This window comes from Phyllostomus discolor, chromosome 3, assembly GCF_004126475.2.
Source record: "Phyllostomus discolor isolate MPI-MPIP mPhyDis1 chromosome 3, mPhyDis1.pri.v3, whole genome shotgun sequence".
Taxonomy (NCBI): Eukaryota; Metazoa; Chordata; class Mammalia; order Chiroptera; family Phyllostomidae; genus Phyllostomus; species Phyllostomus discolor.
In genome coordinates, this window is record NC_040905.2 from 204,408,752 (window position 1) to 204,430,570 (window position 21,819).

The 21,819-nt window shown below is 57.2% G+C and overlaps 1 protein-coding gene and 1 long non-coding RNA gene across 2 annotated transcripts in view; one reads left to right on the forward strand and one right to left on the reverse strand.

Annotated features, from left to right (window-relative positions):
* The first annotated feature begins 3,364 nt into the window (after positions 1-3,364).
* Positions 3,365-8,774, forward strand: LOC118499800. The gene is made up of 3 exons (XR_004902334.1): positions 3,365-3,787; positions 7,932-7,936; positions 8,762-8,774. It is a non-coding gene; the product is annotated as an uncharacterized LOC118499800 (long non-coding RNA).
* TTLL11 (tubulin tyrosine ligase like 11) overlaps positions 4,497-21,819 on the reverse strand; it is a 190,109-nt gene continuing 172,786 nt past the window's right edge. The window contains 1 exon segment of the mRNA XM_036022170.1: positions 4,497-6,971. Coding sequence (XP_035878063.1) covers positions 6,688-6,971 — 284 coding nt within the window. The 3' untranslated portion in view covers positions 4,497-6,687.

The following is a 21,819-nucleotide window of genomic DNA, read 5'->3' on the forward strand; positions in this document are numbered from 1 at the left end:
ACTCATCCATTCAATCACTCACTCGCCCATTCACTCACTCACTCACTCACTCTTCACTCATTTCTTCATTCACTCATTTATTCATTCATTCCACACACATTTCCTGAGCTCCTCCTCTGTGCTAGGCCCTGGCAGAGGGTGGCATCCACACATGAATGAGCACAGCCATTCCGTAGAGTGAGAATCACCTTGAAGTGGGTTACAGGGACACGTGAGGACAACGGGGGACTGAGGGAGGGATGAGCCAGCCTGAGGGAGTTAGGCTCAGCTTTGCAGAGGAGGTGATTGTCAACTGCAGGACGAGTAGGAAACACCAGTGCACGGGGAAGGAAGAGTGTTTGGAAATAAAAGGAAGAGCATGGGGGTAGCCCTGGGGGCCTGGAAGAGCACGAAGCATTTGGTGAATGGCAAAAAATGGGGTGAGTCCGAGGTAAGGTTTCTGGGAGAAAGGCTGCTCTGTTGTTCACCTCAAGGGGGCGCTCCTGAGGTTCTCCGTGTGTCATTGCCCCGGTGCCGTGAATGCCCTTGAGGCTGCACTTGGTGGCTGTATTGGCCCACCTGGGGGAACAATGGGCCTCGAAAGGAGAACCCCCAAAACCAAGTTAGGAGCTTGAGCTGGATCCAGGTGGCATTTCCGAAAGGCCATTTTGGCAGCCTGCGTAGAATTCGTGGGAGGCAGAGGGAGCGTTGGCTGCCGAAAAATGGCTCACATAGAACACATTTTGCAAAAATATGACAAAAGGCTCATTGTTTTCATTTGCAAAGAGGTGCTACAAGTCAACGTGAAAAAGACGAGTAGAAATATGGGCAAACAACATGAGCAGGAAATACAAACGGCTTGTAAACCAATCGTCTCAACTTCACCATAAGGAGAGAAACAGACATGAAACTGGTCCTCAGACAGCGCCACGCGTTTCAACCATCAGGGTGTGAGATTGCCATTCTGACAGTATGCTGTGTCAGGAAGACGGGGGAGCTGGGCCTCCACACCGTTGGTGGACTGGAAATTGGTCCGGCCCCTCTGGGAGGTGGTCTGACACAGGGATTGCAGCTTAAAATGCGTGTACTCTTTGATCTAGGAATTCGACCTCTAGGACACACTGTACGTGTACACAAAGATGCATGTTCAAGGACAGTCCCTGAAAGACGGTACGAAGTAACAGAAAAGTGGAATCAGCCTGCGTGCTGGGACCAGTGACGTGAACTGCTGTGTTCTACATAACTGAAGCGCCTCATACAGGGGTGTGCCATGGCACCACCGAAACCCCGAGGCCCGCCTGCACGTACGCATCGTGCCACCATCTCCTGGGAGCAGTGGTGAATGGAAGACGCAGAGTGTGGGTTGTTGTATAAAAGGGGGGAAAGGGGCGGCACTCCATGAGGGAAAATTCTTGCACGTTGTGGCCGTCTCAGAAAGGACACACAAACCCCAGAAACTGTCACTGCCTCTGGGGACAGACTGGAGGACCGAGGGGTGGGCGTGGCTGGGGATTATCAAAGTATGTCTTTGTGCTGTTTTTATTTTTTTGGCCATCACGAGTGCATCACGAGTTAACATCATGAGTGCATTTGTGTGTGTGTGTGTGTGTGTGTGTGTATCCATTGCATATTTTAAAAAATAAAACACCAAGACGCCCGAGTGGTTGCTTTTCCCCAGCAGTGGGCTCTCATTTTATCTGTTGTCCTTGAGGAATGAATTTCCATGAAAGTGAATTTTCCAGAGATATTACCAGACTCAAAACTCTTCAAAAGCTTTTTTTTTTTTTAAAGGAAACCCAACTGTGTCAAACGAGGATTGCAGAATGTGCGGGAACCCTCCCTGGCTGGCGGTGAGGCGGAGGCCTCTGAGTCCTGCACCGAGGGCCCCTCTCTGCCGTGAGAGGCTCTCGTCCCCTCCCCTCCCCTCCCCTCTCGTCAGGTGCCCCCTCCCATGGGGCATGTGAGCACAGAGAAAGAACTAAAACGAGCGTGTCATTTCTGAACCCTCCGGGGCAGCCCCTTTCCAGGCTATGGAGCCAGGAGCCCTGGCTCTGGGGCAGGATGCTGTGGATGCTGCAGCTCTATCTGGGGTCCTGGGGCATCCTGACCCCCAGTAAGATGGACAGCTGCTCCCCTTGCCGTGCTGTCCCACCAGAGCCCCTAGGGGGCCTTGACTGTAGAAGGGGAGAAGTGCCACCCACTCCGCCACCATGGCCACCGTGCCTCTCCACCCATGGTCACCACCGGCCTGCCCTCCCCACACTGCCAGGCACAACCGAGGCAGACACGGAGGCTCGCAGTTGTCAGAATAGGGCCTCTCTGTGTCCCCCTCCGCTGTCGCTTTGCTGCCGAGCTGAGTGATTCCCAGGGCCTCCAAGTCCTGTAAACCTGGCTGGGGGCAGGCAGCCCCCAGAAAGCAGGGGCTGGTGAGGCCCTTCCTCGGGGACAGTCACACACAAGGGCTTTTTGGAGAAACGTTTGCCGACACGGGGCCACTCCGCACCTCCCGCAGAGCCTCTCACGCACACACACTGCTATGTGTTCATTGTGACACCACGGCCACCAGCTGCAGCAGGAGCCCCGAGGCCACTCGACTCACTGCCCTGAGGCTGCTTTGGGCAGGCTCGGTGAGGGGCTCCCCCCCACCCCAGGAGCTCGGTGGGGGGCCGGGGCCCCTCCCTCCCCAGGGACCACTGGAACTGGCTGCTCTGGGTCACCTGTTTCTAGGTCCAAAGGCCCTGGGGCTTGGACTGAGTGCTCTGCTCCAGCCTGGGAAGGGCAGACACCCTGCCTGGGATCCTCAGCCATTCCTGGAGCCAGGCCTGGCCCCCAGGAATGGCTCCTTGGGTGCAGCCTGCATGGGGCAGTTCTCGGGGGAGGTGCCCTGCAGTGAGCTTTCCCTGTGCAGGCAGAGTGTGCAGCGTGTACCCGTCCAGCCCGGAGCTGCAGCAGTGGGTGCTGTACCCACAAACCTGGAAGGGGCCGCCCTCTGTCCCAGGGCAGGTGTCCTTGCCATGGAGTCTCTGACAGGTGGCCAAACTCTAGGGACACGTCTCTCCCTCCCTAAGAGTGGCTGTCCCTTGAAGATGAAGGGTTGGCGGGGTGGTGGTGGGGGGGTTCCAAACACCTCCCTTCAGGTCCAAACACCTCCCTTCAGGTCCCCCAGAATCTCAGTTTCCTTGGGGCAATATTTACCTTCGCAGGCTAACGTTCGCCATTACAGAAAGAAAAATTAACAGGAGCCCTTTTCTCGCCAATTGACCCGAAATGAATAAGCTTTGTCCACCCAGTGGATTTGCTGTCAAAAATTATCACGCAGGAAAACCCTGTCAGTACTCTGCAGCCGTTGACATACAATGAGCCTGCGTTAGCAACACTCAGCTTCATTTTATTATTGCATTTTACGAAGTTACCAAGACAACTGAGGCCAAGTAATGGAACCTTGACTTTATGCGCCATGAAAATTTAATAATGAATTTTTAAAGGCTCTTAGGAGGCAGGAGCAGCCTAGCAAGCAGCAGAGCCTCGCTCCGGGGGAGGAGGGCTCCGAGCGCAGGGGCCCACCCCAGACCTCCCAGGCCCTCCTGCCAGGGTTGTCGCGTTGACCGAAGGACATCACGGTGGGCGGGGCGTGTCCCGGCCTTGGTCCGGTTCCAGCACGTGGAGGCAGGTCCTTTCCTCCGCAGACACTTAACTAACGTCGGGCCCAGGGGCCAAGTCCCAAGCCAGGCTCTTCACATTCCTTGTGGCGAGCTCTCCCCTGCACACACCAGGACTCCGGCGAAGGGGTGGAGTCTCTGGTCCCTCCGTGAGAGAGCGCAAGGCCAGCCAAATCCAGACCCTCCTCCACCTCCCTGCCTCCCTCCGCCACCCAGGGCCTCCTCTGGGAACGGAAAACTTCCCAGCTGATTTCTTGAATCCTCCAGCGCCTCGCTTTGCCTCTGCTGCCTGGGAGGGGCCCTGGTGGCCCGAGGCTACGGCGCTGGTCCAAATCCAGCGAACGCCTCCACGAGGGAGGAAATATTTCCCAGGAGTTCTCTGTGGGCCCGGTATGAAATAAGAGTCGGGCAAATTGCCGGAAAAATGAGCAGAATGTTGGTAATGTTGCCGTTTCGCACCAAAGCTCAACGGTGCTCACTCTGCGCGTGTGTGGGGGGGGGTACCTTAGACACAAGCACTCTGCCACGTGTTTTTTTCTAGTTATACACAAATCAAGACTTCTGATAGCTAGAGATGGAGGTAATTAAATATGTTGACTTCTGCAAAGCTCTGTGGTCCCTGGGAACAGAAGAAAATGTGAACTTACACTTCGTGAGGGAGAAACCCATATGCCATCTGGAGACTGGCAGAGGGTCAGTCAAGGAGGGGGGAGGGGGGCGGGGGGCGGGGCTTGAGCTGCTGCGCCCCATGCTAAGAGGAGGCCAGCTCTCAGCCCCAGGCGGTTCCTGCAGGGGCGGCGTCCCCCGCTCTGAGTGTCAAGGAAGAGGGCTCAGGTGCCCAACAGCTCAGGCCCAATGCTCACCTGTAGGGCCAAGGAGTTTGGGGCATTACTCAAGATGTTTTTTAAAATTAAGCGACTTTGGTGCAGTGATGCTCTGCCAATGACAGGGCAGCTTCCAGGTGTCAGAGGAGCGGCGGAGGCCGCGTTTCAGCCCTTGGGTGTGAGGATGGCGGGAGGGGCGGAGGCCGCGGAGCCCACTGCTGCGGCTTCGCTCGTCTTGACGGGTCACAACGTTCAAGATGAACCTTTTCCTCCACCTCCTTGCACCTCGTAGGAAGCCAGGGGCCGGTCTGAAGACGACAGGGCACTGGATCAGCACTTGGTTTTACGACACGCTTCCACGGGTACTATACTTTCCGTTTCTCGTTCTTTGTTCCCAGAGAGCGAGAGGGAGAGAGAGGCCTCATGCCCGCAGCATGTATGTGGGCCGCTGAGCCCTTCTGGGTGCTCGGCAAGAGACCACCAGATCAGAGAGCCCCCCCAAGTTGAGCCTCCAGAACCCCAGGATCTCCCAGCCGCTTCAAGACATGGGTTTCCGTCTGTGAAATGGGGCCAAACCCTCTCCCCACTGGGTTGTGGGAACACTGGGGCGCCGTGGAGAGCAGCTGTGGTGCTGAGAAGGAGCAAGGGCCGGGGGCCAGGGGGCCTCCCTGTGAGTCCTGGCTCAGCCCCGAGGCCTTGGGCCAGTCACTCAACCTCCTGGGCATCAATCCCCACCTGAGGAGAGACGGCAGCGAGATCTTCAACCTTCCCTGGGCGTGGGGAGGAGGGCCGTAAAAGTACTTTGTAAACCGTGAAGTGAGCAGGTGCTAAATTTGTGTCAGAAGGGGAGGTGGTTCTAGAAAGGCACAGAGCCACAGGTGTGTTGAGGGAGCCGAGAGGCAGGACACGGCCGAGGTCCAGGTGAGGGAGGGTGAGGTCTGAGCTGGGGCGCGGGGACGGAGGCCCAGGGAGATGGGAGAGCGGGCGAGGGGGCTTGTCCAGGGGGTGGAGGCACCTGTCTCCGCACGGGGACCAGCACTGCTGACAGCGGCCCTGAGCTCAAGGTGCCCTGACCAGCACCGCGTGCTGGCCCGCTTCTGGCCGGTCCCTGGTGCCTCGACTCGAGCGCCCTGTGGTGCATGCTCCCCAGACAGAGGCAGGGCGAGCTACCTTCCGTGGAACCCACGCTGGAGGGCCGGCTGTCCAGGGGCTCAGCCAGAGCTGTCTCCCGCTACCTGTCGTCAGTGTGCCTTGGACCCTGTCTCACCCGTGGCTATCTCCCACGATGCCACTGTGGCCACCGGTGAGCAGGGGACACAGGTGGAGACAAGAGCAGGCTCTGGTGCGAGGGGAGCGTGGGCCCCCTCTCCCCGCACGTCTGGCACCTGGGCTTCGAGCCTCGTGCTCTGCTCGCCCCGACCCTCACCCGGGTCTTGTTTCCTCCCCTCGGAAGGCCCCTCCCGTCGTCACCCAGGGCACCCAGCCTGTGGCAGGCACACAGGAGCCCGTGGCAGTGCTGGCCGCACGGTGAGCACCCCACCCGTGAGGGCTCCGATCGGAGGCCCTACGCCCGTGGGACTCTTGCTTTGGGGTCAAGGTCAAACGAAATCAGGCAAAATAACCTCTGTGGCTCATGCCAGCTTTAAGACTCTAGGAGCCTTAGTGACTTCTTAGTTAATTATTTCTTAATTAATAGCGAACCAGCCACCGCAGCAACAGGCGAGCTAATGAAATAAATGAGGCTAATCTGTTAACTACACCCGCGTAGCACATGATTGGGATGGGCGCCCCCTTTCGTCCTCACAGGGTGGTGGCAGGCAGCGGACACGACGCTCGCTCTCGGCGCTCCCCAGGGCGTGCTCCCGCGGCCCCGGCAGGCCCCTGACTCGGCTCCCGCAAGTCCTTTCTTTCCTGGGCACCCTAAACCCAACAGTTCTACCCCTGTTGCTGCTTCCCATGAGCTCAGGATGGCAGGCGCCACCTGTCACCTTTGGGATGTCGTGTGTCCTACCGATGGCTGGAAAACAGGGTCACCACCCAGAGGCACCGGGAGGAAGGCGAGAGGGAATCGACCGGCCCCTCGAGGCACAGCTCCGCACAACAGGGGACCATGAGCAGCGCCCCGGGCGGGAGTTCTCAGCAGCCCGAGTTGCTCCACGGGCGGGACGTCCAGGGCCTCCCTCGGGCCCCGGAGGGCTTGCTCTCCTGGGAGGACGGAGCGGCCCTCAGGCTGGGGCGTGTCTGGGATGGGAGAGCTTGGCTGTGCAGGGCCGGAGGTCGCTCTCTGCTGGCGGGGCTGCTGGGGCGGCTTCCTGGGGCGTGCCGCTGTAGGGGGGCCGGCCCCCAGGCCTGCCACTCCGGCCACACACCAGACGCTTCTCGTCCAGCAGGGACAGGTGGTATTCGCACAGGTCGATCAGTGAGGCCACCTGCTTGTGGAGGGGGAGCAACTTGAACTTCCGCTGAGCCAGGTAGAAGAAAGCTTCCACGAAGGCCTGCAGGCACATCCCTGTGGGCAGAGAGACCAGCGTTAGAGGCGTGCACGCGACAGCTGCCCGGCGCGCTGCCCTGGGGGGCCCGATTCCCACCACCAGGCACTTCCCTGCCGTGGTTTCCATTCTGGAAACGAAACGGGGCTCGCTCACCGGGCGCCCGCCTACCCTGAGCCCTGCTGGGCACACAGCACCATGGGCAGATGCGCTCTCTTGAGCAGCCCTGGGGAGGAGGTTTAGTTAGCCCTATTTCACAGATGAGGAAACTGAGTCTCAGAGAAGCAGGGAGACCTGGGCAAAGTCCTATTGGTGGAAAGGGGTGGAGCTGGGGTGTAAGCCGAGCCCAAAGCCTCAGCCCTCTGTACCACCATCACATGTTCCGGTTAAACCAGCCCCTGACTGGGACAGTAGGGGGCAGCGTTCTCAAGGTGAGGCCAGTCTGCTGGCAACGTGCCGTGTCTGGATTGAGGTGTTGACTTCTGGGTGTGCGTGTGTGTGTGTGTGTGTGTGTGTGTCAAAAATCATCAAATTGGACCTTAGAATTTGTGCACGTGGCTGCATGTAAATTTTACTCAAAAGGTAAAATACACCCAACCCCTTCTCTCTACCCAGAACGATAATCTGGAACATACTGATAGCAGTCCCCTCTACGCTCCCGGAATGTTCTTCCTCACTTTGCAACATAAGCCCCTCCTCATGTTGGGGTCTGTGCTCGGAATCACTCGCTCAGTGGAGCCCCCGCTAACGCCGGCTCAGACCGCCCTGGCGCAGCTGCTTGCTCTCGTCTCTGCAGCGCAGCCTGCGGCTCGTTCTGTGCTCGCGTGAGTGGGGCTCCGCCGCTCTGCCCTCCCTGTGGGGCTGTGAGCTCCGGCTCAGCGCTGCGTCCCGGGGCGGGGCACCCAGAAAGCGTCCAGTAGGGACAGGCTGATGCACGACTGAGAGGATGAATGAAGGAGTCGGTTCCAGCTGCTTTACAGACATGGTCACTGATCCTACAGCACCTTCTCGAGGTCAGTGTCGTTATGCCCCACGTTCCAGATGGGGAAACTAACTCAGAAACGCTGAGTGACTCCCCTGAGGTCACACAGCCAGGGAACAGCGGCCTGGAGATTCCAACTCTGACTCCCACATGGTAAGAGTCACTGAGTCCCGCCGCATGAAAGGTTCTGAGTCTTCCCCAATGTGCAGGTAAAAGGAACCCTGTGATGCATGTCACAAGACCTGTGGGCTCCTGGGGGAGGGAACGTGAAGGCTGGACTGGATGCCGCCGGCATTTCCGACGAGGCCGGCTCTGAGTCTGTGGTCCGCATCTTCCTGGCAGCCTTGCTTCCCAGCTCAGAGGCCTGAATCCCCGGCTTCTGTCGCCACAGGTAGGAGCCAGGCCTGGAGTTCGTAAATGCCAGGTTATAATACTTGGGCCCTGGAAGCTGGGTGCTTTCTGCCTTGGGAGCTTGAGCCGCGCAGAGTTGTTTTGTCTCTTTCCAAGTCCATCAGGGCTTTTCTGCTCAGCTTCTTTTGGCCCCAGATGCTCTGCCGGTGCCCCGCTCTGTTTGGCCCTGACGGGAGGGCCTAGTCTAACGAGAACAGTAAAGCCCTGGTGCAAAACCCCGTCCTGTAAACAGAGGCCTGCGGGATGGGGAGGCAGGGAGATGGGGCCTCTGTCTGAATCAAGAAACAGATGTTTCCTATCTCGGGCCAGGCTCTCCCAGGGTGCGTGTGCATGCCTGCCTGTGTGCCTGCCTGCGCGTGTGTGTCACAGGGGGTGAGAGGGTCGGACACGTGCAGAGTGCAAGCGGCCGGGATCTAGAGCCAGAGAGACACAATGTGGTCCCAGGCCCCGACTTCCCAGCTTGTGATCTAAACAGCACCACCCAAAGTGTGGTCTGCAGCCTGGTGCCAAGTCCAGAAACTGTGGGTCCCCTGGTCCCCAACAAGATAAGGAGCTCGGGCCAGAATGTAAATCACACTCCTCATCAATCACATTGTTTAGTTCAGCTGGCAAACAGCACTGCCCAAAGCATGGTCTGCAGCCTGGTGCCAAGTCCAGAAACTGTGTGTCCCTGGTGCCTGACAAGATAAGGAGCTCGGGCCAGAATGTAAACCACGCTCCTCATCAATCACATTGTTTAGTTCCGCTGGCAGTGTTTTATAGTGAGTCTGTCTTAACAAGGGAAGCGGCACCAGTTTGCATTCTGGCTCAAGCCTCTCATCTGGGGCTGTGAGGAGCAGCTCGTGGACTGACTGCAACTTTGAGTAGCTCTGGTCCACACAGGCGCACCCAGCTTTAACGCGCACCCAGCTTTAACGCGCATGCCAGTCACCGGGATCTTGTCACAATGCAGATTCCAAGGTGGTGCCCAGGACACTGTGTTTTCAACAAGCTTCCCGGTGATGCCCCGGCTGCTGGTCCTTGGGGGGCACTCTCGGCAGCAAGGACCGAGCAGCTTTTACTCAACAAATATTTGTTTCCTTCCCTTAATTGAAGGCAGACAGTGATTAGAGCGATAATGCACAGAAAAAATACACCGAGGACCTTTTCTGGAAAAAAATGCACGGCTAAATGATCTGGAAGAAGCCAGCCTAAAATGAGAAGTGGGATTTAATGTGTTCTCCTTGGCTTGCTTGTCTACATTTTCTGATGGTTTACGGTAAACACGGATGCAGTGTAAAAATATGCAATGGCAACTTCTACAGGGTGGAAAGAGGCGATGCAAGGGCAGCTGCTTTTAATTATGAACCCTTTGCTACTATGTAAAGTTATGTACATGTATTACTTTGAAAAAAATACCATGTAAGCTTTCTGCATATATGTTCTACTTGAATACATGTTAACTAATATGTATATAGAAAATACGAGTAGAAGAAGTAGTAAAGGGGAACGGACATTACTGACTCTTGCCTGAGGCAGGTGTGCTACGCGAGGTGCTCCGATCCCCACTGCTGCTCCCATTGTGCAGATGAGGAAGCTGAGGCCCAGAGAGACGAGCTGACTTGCCCTCAGGTCTCACACTGCCAAGTGGCAGGGCTGGGATTCAAACCCGGGCCTTAAGCACCACTGATTTTGCATTCCTGAAAAGCCTTCCTAAGCATCCCTACCAAGAACACTCTGAGGCTATCTATGAACTCCATGGTGGAGGACAGACATGCTTCCATATAGAACCTGCAGGAACCGCAAAGCCAATGGCTGGGGAGTCCGGGCAGTGAGGGGAATCAGCAGAGGCTGATGGGGGAGGAGGCATTTGAGTTGGGCCGTGAAGGATGGGCAGGGATGAGCCGGGGGCGGTTGGCGGGGCCGGAGAACAGGGCTGTGCAAGGCAGGAGGTGGGTGTGTTCCAGTAACAACCCCAGGCGCCTGCAGCAGGGCAGGCTACGGAAGGGGCCAGGGGACTAGACTCTGGAGGGGCCGAAGGCCAGAGGAAGGGAGCAGGAGCCGCCGAAGGTACTGGGCAAAGCTGCAGCCCAGCTATGCGCCTGCACCTACAACAGCCTGAGTACATTTCCAGTCTAAGGATTTCGTCTTCTTTTTTTTTCTTCCTGATAGTGCCAGAAACTGTGGGATTTTTTTGGGGGGGAGAGGGGTTGGGTTTGTTTTGTTCTAGTCCTCCAGTGAAATCTTGCAAGGTCAGAGCTCTGCCCATACACAGCTCCCTCCCCCGTCAGATTCTTGCATCTTTGTAACCAGCAAAGCCACCGCCCCTCCCGATGCTCTAGAATCTTCATTTTACAGAAGGGGGGGCAGGAAAGGAGGCCCCAAGTCACATGGCCAGCAACTAGCAGAAGTGCGGCTCGACCCCAGGTCTCCTGAGCTCAAACTGCACCCCAACCAGCAGCGCCAAACACTGCTCAAGCCGGGGGCTGGTGACCCACAGCCCTGTGTCCTCTTGCTCAGTCCTGCTGAGTGTGTCTGAGCATGACCGAAGGCCAAGGTGGGCTGGAGGGAGGGGCCCCTCCAGACTGCAGCCCACTCACACACAGGTCCCGGGCCCCCACAAACGAGGTTGCCACTTAGTTGTAATAACAACGCGCACAGGGCTTTATACCTATTTTGCTAAAATTGTAAACATTTTTGTATGTTGCTATGCAACCTTCATAACATTATTTTAATGGCTGCATAATATTCCTTCAAATCCTGCCTCCCGCATCATCTCGCTTCTCTGCCAAGCACCGCGCACGGCTAGTCACATTTTCACTGTTATTGACAATCTGACAATAAACACTTGGTATATCACTTGGTTTTGACTTCTGATTAATTTATTCTCTTACAATAACACCCTAGGAACCTGTTTTTTTAATCGTAAGGTTGGTTTAGTAATTAATCTCGTGTTAAAAATATTTAAAACTTATACTATACCTAGTTCCCTCTGAAAGCTTAGCTGCCGAATGTCATTTCAGCTCCTTAACAGTCCAGGAGTAGTTACATTTACACAGTCCTAACATTATTTCGGCCCTAGGAAGGCAACCTCCGAGGCTGATGGGGCCCCCGGTGAGGACGCCCCTGCCTTACAGAGTCCCCGAGTGGACCAAGCACACAGCGGGGCAGCCCCCACACGTGAGCCAGTGAGAGAGAGGACACGTCCTGTCCCCCGAGGCCGTGGAGGCTGCTGCTCAGCCCTAAACCAACAAAACTCTAAAATCCGATCATAGCGAGGTCGTGGTGAAATCACTATAGACTTTTAAAAGGCAATTTGGCAAAGGTTTCTCTTTTTCCCATGTTTTCTCCCCCCCCCCCCCCCCATTTTTTAATGTATTGGGCTGGTGAGAGTTTTAAGAGCCGCTCACGTGCTTCAGAGCAGTCCTCCCAAAAGCCCAGCAACGTGCTCTGGGCACTCGGGCCGGCCACCTTCCTCACTGCAGGGGCGGGGCGCGCCGCCTGACTGGGAGCGCACTTTTAGATCCTTCTTTCTACTCTCCTGTGTTTTCCAAATAAGAGAATGCATGATCATTGCGGGCAGTAATTAGAAAAATGAATATATTATTTTAAAAATGCCCCCGGCCTGCCTCCCCAGTAGGCCCCTGTGCTCCTGGGAGCAGGGGGCCGCCGCCTGCCTCCCCTCGGACCTGGAGCAGGCAAGGCCTGGAGCATGGGCGCCACTAGAGAGGCCCAGGTGACCCGCTTCAGTGGCTGTGACCCTTAAACAAGCTGTGACGTGGGCGTGATTCCCACACTGCCCTTGACAGTGGGGGGTGAGGGAAAGGCACCCTGTGAACACGCTTCTCCTAGATGATGTGCGGACTCCCAGACCCAGAGGGGGCAGCCCAGAAGCCCTCAAAGTGCAGTCTCCACTGGAGGGCTCGGGAGAGTGCAGGCGTGCCCCAGAGACCCCGGTTCTGAAGGGCCGAGAACCTGCGCCTCCACGGAGTTCCCAGGCGGCGACGATGAGGCTGTCAGCCCAGGGACCCCAAGATGAGAACCCCTTCCCTCCCCCTCCCACGGCCAAGTCCAGGCGGTACCTAGCCCCCTCTGAAAGCTCAGCTGCTGTTTTGCTAGAATGCAAAGTATCTGACTTTGGGCTAAAAACATCTTCCGCTAAGACACTCTGAGAGCACTGTTCAATCTGTTATGTTTTTTAAAGATTTTATTTATTAATTTTAAAGGGTGGAGAAAGGAGGGAGAGAAAGATTGATCAGCTGCCTTTGTACACGCCTCATCCTGCAACCCAAGCATGTGCCTTGACTGGGAATCGAACTGGCGACGTTTAGCTTTGTGGGATGGTGTCCAACCCAGCACTGAGCCACAGCAGTCAGGGCTCAATCTGCTATTTTTTAAAGATGAACAATGGACTTGGAAAGTCATGGCATTGTCCCACCTTTGCATTAAGTCTTCTCGGTTTCTGAGGAATGAACGGCATGTCCCCGGTTTCTCCCGTGGGCCCTTCGGAAGGAGTGCCTCTAACACCAGCTGAGGGGACTGGCCTCCCATCGGGGTCCATGGTTCTCAAACATCTGATGCATAAAATGATCTGGGGACGGAGCCAGACATGCAGGTTCCTGCCCCCGTGCCCGGGAACTCTGTCCATTGGTGATGAGGCCCCAGCAGCTGCGCTGGTAATGTCAGTGCTGGGGCCTCTGCACCCGTGGGTGATCAGGAAGCTTTGCAGCAGATGCTCCCACTTGGCCATCCATCCACGGGCCCCGGAGGAGGCAGTGGAGTAAAGAGGCAGGAGCGTGGTATTTGAGAAGCCCGGCGCTGCCCTAGCTCTGCTGTGGGCCATCAAGACCCTTTGGGGTGCACAGAACAAACCTTCTTCTCTGCAGCCCACTGCCCAGCCCCCATCTCCACTGGCTTGGGCCGCCATAATAAAACACCGCAGCCTGAGTGGCTCAAACGGCGGGCATTTGTTCTCCCACCCTGGAGGCTGGACGCCTGAGGTCAGGGTGCCGGCAGAGTTCGATCCTGGTGTGAACCCTCTTCCTGGCTTGCAACTGGCTGCCTTCTCGCTGTGTCCTGCAGAGTGAGCGAGCCAGCTCCCTGGTGCCTCCTCTTACACGGACGCCAGTCCCACTGGTCAGGGCCCCACCTTATGACCTCATTTAACCTCAGCTGCCTCCTCAGAGGCCGGGTCTCCAAATACAGCCACCCTGGGGGTGGGGCTTTGACATAGGGAGTTGGTGGGGAGACAATTCACTCCACAGCTCTCCGCTGTGCCTGGTTCTGCTGGCATGCATCCTGCATCCGGGACACTCGTCTGCCATTCACCAAGTCTCTGGGTTACCCGAGCCATTCGGAAGAGATACAAGAAATCCTACGCCTCTTCCCTGCTCCCTACCAGTCCCCCGGAAAAACCCCTCCGGGCTCTGACCAGAGTTGGAAACGCCTCTTGGGTAACACTGCTGGAGCGACCTGTTAGCAGGAAAAGTCGTGAAAGGAAACAATAACAGGTAGTATTTACGGAGCCGTCGCTGTTTAACTGGATTCCACAGAAACCTCACGCAGCAGGTGTTACACCCATTTCACGTCCGAGACTCGCCAAAGTCTCGGGGCTGCGGGGTGGCAGATCCCAAGGACCGCTGTCCTAACTTCTTCGCTCCACTGCCGCCGCCGCGCCGGCGTGGCGATTCCAGCCGTGGAGAGGGAAGAAACGACACCCGCCTGGCAGCGCGTGAGGGGTGGGCCTCATCCACCTCTGCCTTGTCAGCAACACGGCGCGGCCGGGTCCGGCGGTCTCTGCACACGCGCTGTCCCCACCTGCCTCCTATGCCTGGAGATAGGCTGCTGAGTATTTTCTGCGACTTCATCTGGGCTGACGGGTGTCGCTGGACAAGGCAGGCTTTGAAACATTCCAGTTGTAGCCAGACGCACGTCTCGCACCGAGACGGCCGCTCGGATGTCGGCGCGCGGCCCCTGACAGATGCCGGCCTCATTCTGTCAATCAGTCGGGCGAGGGTGGGCCCACGGGCTCCTCCAGCTCTGAGCCGGCTCCTCTCCACTCCTGGCGCGGGGGCGGGGGGGTCCCTGCACACGGGACCTCAGGGAAGCCCTAGTGGCTGCCCTCCAATGATCCCGTCATCTGGTTCGGGGCTTGAGGATGGAAACAAAGACAACACCTGCGTGTGCACAGCCCTTGCCAGTTTGTGAAAACTGTCCGTTTCCTCCTCTGGTTCTCAGAGCAACGTTCAGAAGGGGAGGTTGTTGCCGGTGTTCCCCAGTTACAGGTGAGGGACGCAGGCCCCGGGAGGCCGCGCGGCCCGACTAGGGGACCCTCAGTGGATGGGGTGGCGTTTAAGCGTGTGCCCATCTGCCTCTCAGCCCTGAGTCCTTCTTCCCTACAGCACGCCCTTTCCTTATTTCTTTTTAAAAAGATTTTACTTATTTATTTTTAGACAGGGGAAGGGAGGGAGAGAGAGAGGGAGAAACATCAATGTGTGGTTGCCTCTCGAGTGGCCCCCACTGGGGACCTGGCCCGCAACCCAGGCACGTGCCCCGACTGGGGATTGAACCTGTGACCCTTTGGTTCGCAGCCCACGTTCAATCCACCGAGCTACACCAGCCAGGGCTCTAGCATGGCCTTTCTTAACATATGACATCTATGTATTATTTTATAGTTAACAGAGCATATCTGCATATTTGACAGAATTAAATCATCGCTGACAGCCAGGGATATTACCCCAGACTAAAGAGAGATATTTCTTTTCCTCTCCAATATCTCCGAGCTTCTTAGCACTTCAATTTCAAGGTGCTGGTGTGCTGGGCTAGGACAGCCCTTTCCAGTTCCTTCTCTCTCCCCAACCCTTAAATCTCTTTCTTGTTACTCACACAGAATAGATGTTTCTGTCTCACTGTACAACCCTAAATGTGTAAGGACACTAGCCTCTGTTTGGAGTCATCGGTAGGAAATAAAGTTGAATGATCTTGACTAGAATGAGCTCAGTGACTCCTCTCCGCGCGGCGGAATGCTCCCCACAAGAGCTATCTGTGGAGCCGCGTCGGTTCCTGGTGGTTAATCACCGCCGTCTCGGCCGGCTCTCCACCCCTCGGGTGCCGCGCTGCCTGCCTCCCCATCCGAGGCCCCACGGTCCCCCCAGACCGTATGGTGGTCTCTCCAGGCCAGCGGCTGGCGTCTCGGAGGGCTCTGTTCCGGGACCTTGAGCCTGGGCATTTCCCACGGGACGGCGTTTGGGTCTGTGGGGTGGTGATGGGGAGTCGGACAGGCTGGGTCCCGACCCTGCCGCCGGCCAGCTGTCTAGTCCTCGGCAAGTCCTCTCGCCCCTCCAGACCTCTCCTCCTCCACCTGTGAAGTGGGGGCCGTGTTATCTGCCCCCGTGGCTTTCCCAAGGCACCGCCCCAAAAAGCCCAATACGTGCTTCCGAGTGGCAGCGGTGGCACCTCCCGTGTCCCCCACTTTGCTTGTGTACTCTCCCCTCCCTGGAATCACAGTGCTGTCCTAACATCGGTTTCATGTCTTCTTCTACGGCAGGTCGCTGGCTGCTGGTCCCCACCCCAGGCTGTCCTCGTGAGGCCGGGGGCCTTTGCCCCAGCCGCAGCTCTCACGGAGCGGGCCCTCGACAAGGGTTTGTGGGACACGTGAGCCCACTGACTGGGGTCTCGGGAGGAAACCCTGTGCGGGGAGGTCAGAAGGCCTTTGGCCCTGGGCACTGGGTGGCTTTGAGCCAGCCACCTCCTGTCTCCTGGCCTCACCTTCTACAAAATGCACGTCAGCCTGGGCCATTCCGCAGGATTCTGGAAGTATTGAAAGTGATGCTTCTGAGTGTTTTGAAAGTGGAAATAACTAAAGTCACACACCACATTTGTTGAAGACGCTCTGCCCGCCGGAACTCATACAGTGCATTTTCCCTGTGCACGCGTATTTAATCTCACGGCGACCCAGGGAGGCCCGGCCCAAGGTCATACATCCCTTGCCCGAGGTCGCGCTGTTGGAGAGCGGTGGTGCTGGGGCACCCACCACCGCTCCACAGGGCCGCTCCCCACACGAGGCAAACACCTCCTCAAGGCCCACCTTTCAGGAGAGAAAGGGAGAGCTCGGGGACGGAAGTCGTGCGTGCGCTGCCATTGTGTTTGAAGCATCACAGGGACACGTCGCTATCACCTTTGTCCTTGGCTAGACAGAAAAACTAACAAGGGCCAGGAGGGAACCATAAGTCAACTTTGCAGGAAAATCATTACCCCCAGAAGCCGGCAGCACCCAACCAGCAAACATGGTCAAAGAGGAGGCAGCGCTTCCATCTCTCCACTGGTCCCAGTTGTGCCGCGGGCCACCAGGTGCCCCGGAGGTCCCACCCCAGGCCCATCCAGCGTCATCCCTCCTTCCGCCGCGGCACGGACCCAGGCTCCTGAATCACGGTCTGGGCAGACAGGCGAAGGACTGGTCACCACTTCCCGCAACTCCTTCGTGCTATTCCAGACTTTTCTCGTGGGAGTGACGGCTCCAACGGGACCTTCTGCGGCTCGACACCCACCCCTCAGCAAGTGGTCACATCTCCGGCTCGGGAAGGCCTTGGAAGGTTATGCAACCCAGACCCTTGCAGGATAAGAACACCACGCATATCTGGCACTGCAGCAGTGCATTGTGGGCACTCTCAGGCAAACTTCTGGGTGGTAGGTGCATTTATGACCCCCCACCCCCACTGCACGCTGTTTAATGGCATAGCGAAACTTCCGTTTTGTCTTGGGTTTTCTGTGTGGTGGTTGAGCCCTGAAGGCTTCTGGGGTGTGGGGAGACATTCACCCAGAGTCCCCCAGACTGGAGGCAGTGGTGGGATCTGAACCCAGGCTCGGTGGGTCTGCCCTCCCAGCATCAGGCTTCCTCAGAGTCAGGGAAGAAACCGTAAGTCATGAGTTAGCAAGACTGTTTCTCGTATGTTTGTCCAGCTCCCTGAAGCTCCCCTGTGAGATCCAGAGCTGCAGCTGCCCTCCCTGACATTGTAGACCACGGCCACCCAGCCCACGCAAAGCCATCTCTGGGGGGATGGTGCTCGTCACCTCCCGAGGAGGCCCCTTCTCACTGTGTGCTCTCCGCTTTCAAGCTGACAAGGGCAAGGCCTCCCCACTGGCCCCGCTTTCTCATATCACAAATCTAGCTCTTCTTCCCCACAATGGCCTCCCTCTCCGGGATTAGCAAGGTAGTGGCCAGGGTGATTCAATCCACACACACTCGCAGACCACCCGGCAGGTGGACGCAGGGATGTGTAGGCCCTTGTGCAGAGGGGAGGGGGATGAGGGGAGTGGGAAGAGGGCTGGGGAACCCAGAGCGGAGAGTGCTGGAACACAGAGGAAGAAGCCCGGAATTGCTCACAGAGCACCTAAGGAAGCAAAGGCAGGCGGCCTGGCCTCAGTGCCTGATGCCCCCAGCTCACCGGTTTCGTCCCTTCTCCCGGATCGTGCCCACCAGCCCTGGGTCTCACATTGTTTCAGAGGCTGCCTGGACACAGCAACTCCCTGTCATTCCGCTGCTGCTCCCCGATCAGCCAAATTTCCCCCCAAGATCCTGGCACACAAGTTGTCTCCACGGCCTTCCTCCTGCTCATCGGGGTGGACTTTCGCTGTCTCTCTGCAAACTGCTGGTGCTGAAAGACCGGGCCCTGTCCCCGCCCTTCCTCCCGGCTCGCTGGGTCTGCAGCATCTGCCAACGTAGAAACCCCCCTCCTCAAGAAGCTCTCTTCCCGCTCCTCTGACACCTCACTGTTCGCTTTTCTTTGCAGCTACCTGCTAACTTCTGGCTCAGGCTCTGCTGTCCTCGTTGGCTTCTTTCTGCCTGGGGTCCTGCAAGGCCCTCCGCCCCCGTCCAGCTTCTCCTCTCCCTCTTCCTGTCATTCATGCCCTGGGCTTTAGATAGTGATGCCTCCAGTCCTTATCTCCAGGCCAGGCTGACTTTTTCCCCCACTGAGGTAACTCATTAGCATCGCAAAGAGCCTGCTAGAAATGGATCTCCTGGTCTTCCATGCCCAATTCTGCTTTTCCTCAACCCCTACCCATTTCAATAAACATCTCCGCCCATCTCTCTGCTCAAGCCCAGGAGCCACCTTTGAAACTCCTCCCCCAGCACCCCGAGGACTTCACACACGTGCTCTTCTTCTCCGCCATCACAGCCACCCCCCCCAACCCCAGCTGGGTGGGCATCACTCCCCGGGCTCCTACGCAGCCTCCTTGCCGCTGTCCCCACTTCCACCGCTGCCCCTCCCAACACAGAGTCCAGAAGGGCGTTTTGCAAACATGAATCAAGCCACAGGTTCTCCTGCTTTACGCTGGCTGACAACATTCAGAACACGAGCCACATTCCTTAGCCTGCTCTGAGCACACTGCAAGTTCCAGCCCCGCCTGCTTTGGCAGCGCCCCGAATTCCAGTGCACCCCTTTCTCCTGTGTGCTACCCTCTGCTCTCTTTCATTTCCCAGAAGCCGCACACCTTCCCAGAGGAGGGCTCTTGCCACTGGCCGGCCCCTCTGTGGAACGCCCCTCCCTAGGCCTTCATCTGGTTTGCGCTTAGATCTCAGCTCCAGTGTCGCTTTTACAGACTGACCTCCAACCCACCTCCTACCGTGAGCGAGGTCTTCCCTGCTGCTCTCCTTAAAACTCAGTGATTTCATTTTTGTGTTTCTGTGTTTAATGTCTGTCTCTGCAACCAGACGGTCAGGGGCATGAGGCCCGGGTGCCCTATTGGTCACTGCACGTACCCACCACTACCGGTGTCTGTCACGCGGGAGGCGCTCATTGAACACCAGCCGACCGACTGAATGAAATCGACAGGCGTAGCGCGTGGCACATGGTAGGTGTTTGATAAATGTCAATTCTCTCCTCCCTTCCCTGCTTGGGTCATCGACTAATTTCGAGAGTATGCCTTCAGCATCCACTTGGGGTAGAAAGAACCCAGGCTTCGTATCACAGACGCCTGAGTTCAAATCCAGGATCCGCTAGGGAACCTTGGCTCATGTCGGGAGCCTCAGCTCTCATGGACCCTGCCTGGCTCTGGCTAGGAGGGGGGAGGGGAGGGAGGGTCCCGTGAGAACACAGATGTAAAGGGGCCCCACCTGGTGTCTGGCACTTGGAAGATGCCCTGTAAATGTGACCTTCTTCCTCTGCTGTCTTTCAGGCATCAGAGGGGCTGAGCCTGGCGGATAAACACTCAGCTGCTGGGAGACAGGGGCTCAGATCCTCTATCCGCGGTAGCTGTTTTTTTGTTTCCCGGTCAACCCGGGGCAGCAAGACCACCCTGACTCACCCACCAGAGGCAGCCGTCCTGCGCCCCACTCTCCCCGGGCGGGGCGTGCCCTCCGGAGAACTGGCTGGGGCTCCTGGAGCTCACAGAAGACCAGAGTCCGGAGCCTGGGGGTGGGGTGCCCTCGCTCCCAGAGGACGGAGCCCTGTCCTCAAGGAGAGACCCCTCTGAGGAGCTCTGAGGGACCAGCCTGCCACTCGGAGAGGTGACAGGAGGCAGATCAGTGTCAGAAACTAGACAGAGAAGTGGGTTTCAGCTTGACTTACATTAAGAATGTCACTTTAGAGTACAAATGAGCGAGAAGAGAAATGCTCTTTTATGCCGGAGTTTATTTTTGTCACTTTGTCAGCGAGAAATTACAGCCCTGAGGGCATTGGAGCTGCACAGAATTACCCAAAACATTAACATGCAAATTGCCTTCTTTAGTGAAGGTAATTTTATTAGTGCAGGAAAATGTTCCTTTCACTGAACTCACATTCAGGAGCGGGGCTGTCTGGGGGCCAGTGGGGGCCACCGCAGACGCGGCATTAGGGAGAGTCCTGGGCTTGGTTAGATTCTATAACCTCCTCTTCTGGGGACCGCGCAGAGAACATGCTACGGTGTCACAGCTGGCTACCGTGGGTGCGCTGAGGGTAGAGGGCAAATAACTTGTTCAAGAACATGCAGCATTAATGGCAGAAGAGGAGGCAGAGCTGAGGTCATGTGACCTGTGTCTCAGTTAACCAGGCGAGCAACAGGGAACCACGAGGGACCCAGGAAATAGCCACTCTGAGAATAAGAAGCCCAATAAGATCCCATCCCTCCCTCCATTTGTTCACTCACGCACGCAATATGCATTCATTCAGTAAAGCTTTCGTGGTGCAGGTAGGACCTGGGCCTGAGACATCAACCCGGCACCAGCATCAAGAGGCTCAGCACCCACTGAGGACAAGTGTGGAGGGGGTCAGACATGTGCAGACACTCGTGAACCTGCAAGGCCAGGCCTACTGCCGGGGTGCCGAGAACCAACGGAGCAAAGGGAGGGCACGGCTGACTGAGGGAAAGCAGGGAGAGGGGCCAGGGAGCTTCACAAAGGAGGTCACCCACGAGGGCACCGTCCAGGCAGTCAGGATGGGGAAAGGCACTGTGGGCAGGGGGACATGCCTGACCAGAGGCACCCATGGAAGCATGACGACCTGGCCCAGGGGAGCCCTATGGCTGCCACACAGGGTGAGTGGGAGGAGACTGGGGGTTGCAGAGGATGATGAAGAGGCCGGCCAGGCCAACCTCAAAGGCTGAAGAGCTCCGATTTTATTCTGCAGGTGACAAGCGGACCCTGCAGGGCCTGTTCAGAACAGAACCAAGTTCCCTTGAGACTTCAGGAGGGAGGGGTGTCCCAGGCCCTGGAGTGCCACAGTGGCAGAAGGTTGTGTGAGGCTGCGCTTACATAAGGCCTGCTGCTTCCTTTGCAGACGCAATCAGTGGGGAAGTGTGGGCAGAGACACCCACCTGCTACCACGAAGAAAGCACCTCGGTCACCTAAGGTCTCACGGAACCGTTCAGGTGCACTCCCCTTCCCCAGAGGCCGCTTTCCTGTGCGCTGAGCTGGGGGGGCGGCTGCAGCGTGTGACTGCAGTGGGCCCAGGGAGCTGCCCCCACAGCCCTGGGAGCTGTCTTTTAGGGAAGCAAAGGGGAAATACAGCTATTTCCAGTACACTGGAGGAGCTATTGTGCAGATCCTGAAGGGGCGTGCTCTCTCTCAGGGTTTCCCTTTCAGACTCGAGGCCAGATAATTCTTCGTTGTGGGCTCTGCCCCAGGCATGCCAGGCCTCTACTCACCGGATCCCCATGGCAACCTCCTTCCCCAGCTGTGACAACCAAAGATGTCTCCAGAGGGACGTGGCTAAATGTTCCTGGGGGTGGGGATGGGGCAACACCAGCCCCAGCTGAGGATCACGGGTTTATCTAGACCTCAGGGACTACATGGAGGTCAAGGACTCCTGACCGCTGGAAGTCTTCCATGTCATCCGGTGGGATGCAGGGTACCCCAAGTGCATGACCCTGCCTCCTCTCCTCTCCATGTGGCCAAGGATGGGCAGAGTGTAGGCTTCATCACAGACTTGTTTATCGGCTCTCTCAAAAAGAGGTGTGTGATGTGCTCCCCAGAAAGTCTAGGGGAAAGAGCAGGGTGGGAAGGTAGAAAGCCAACGGACAGC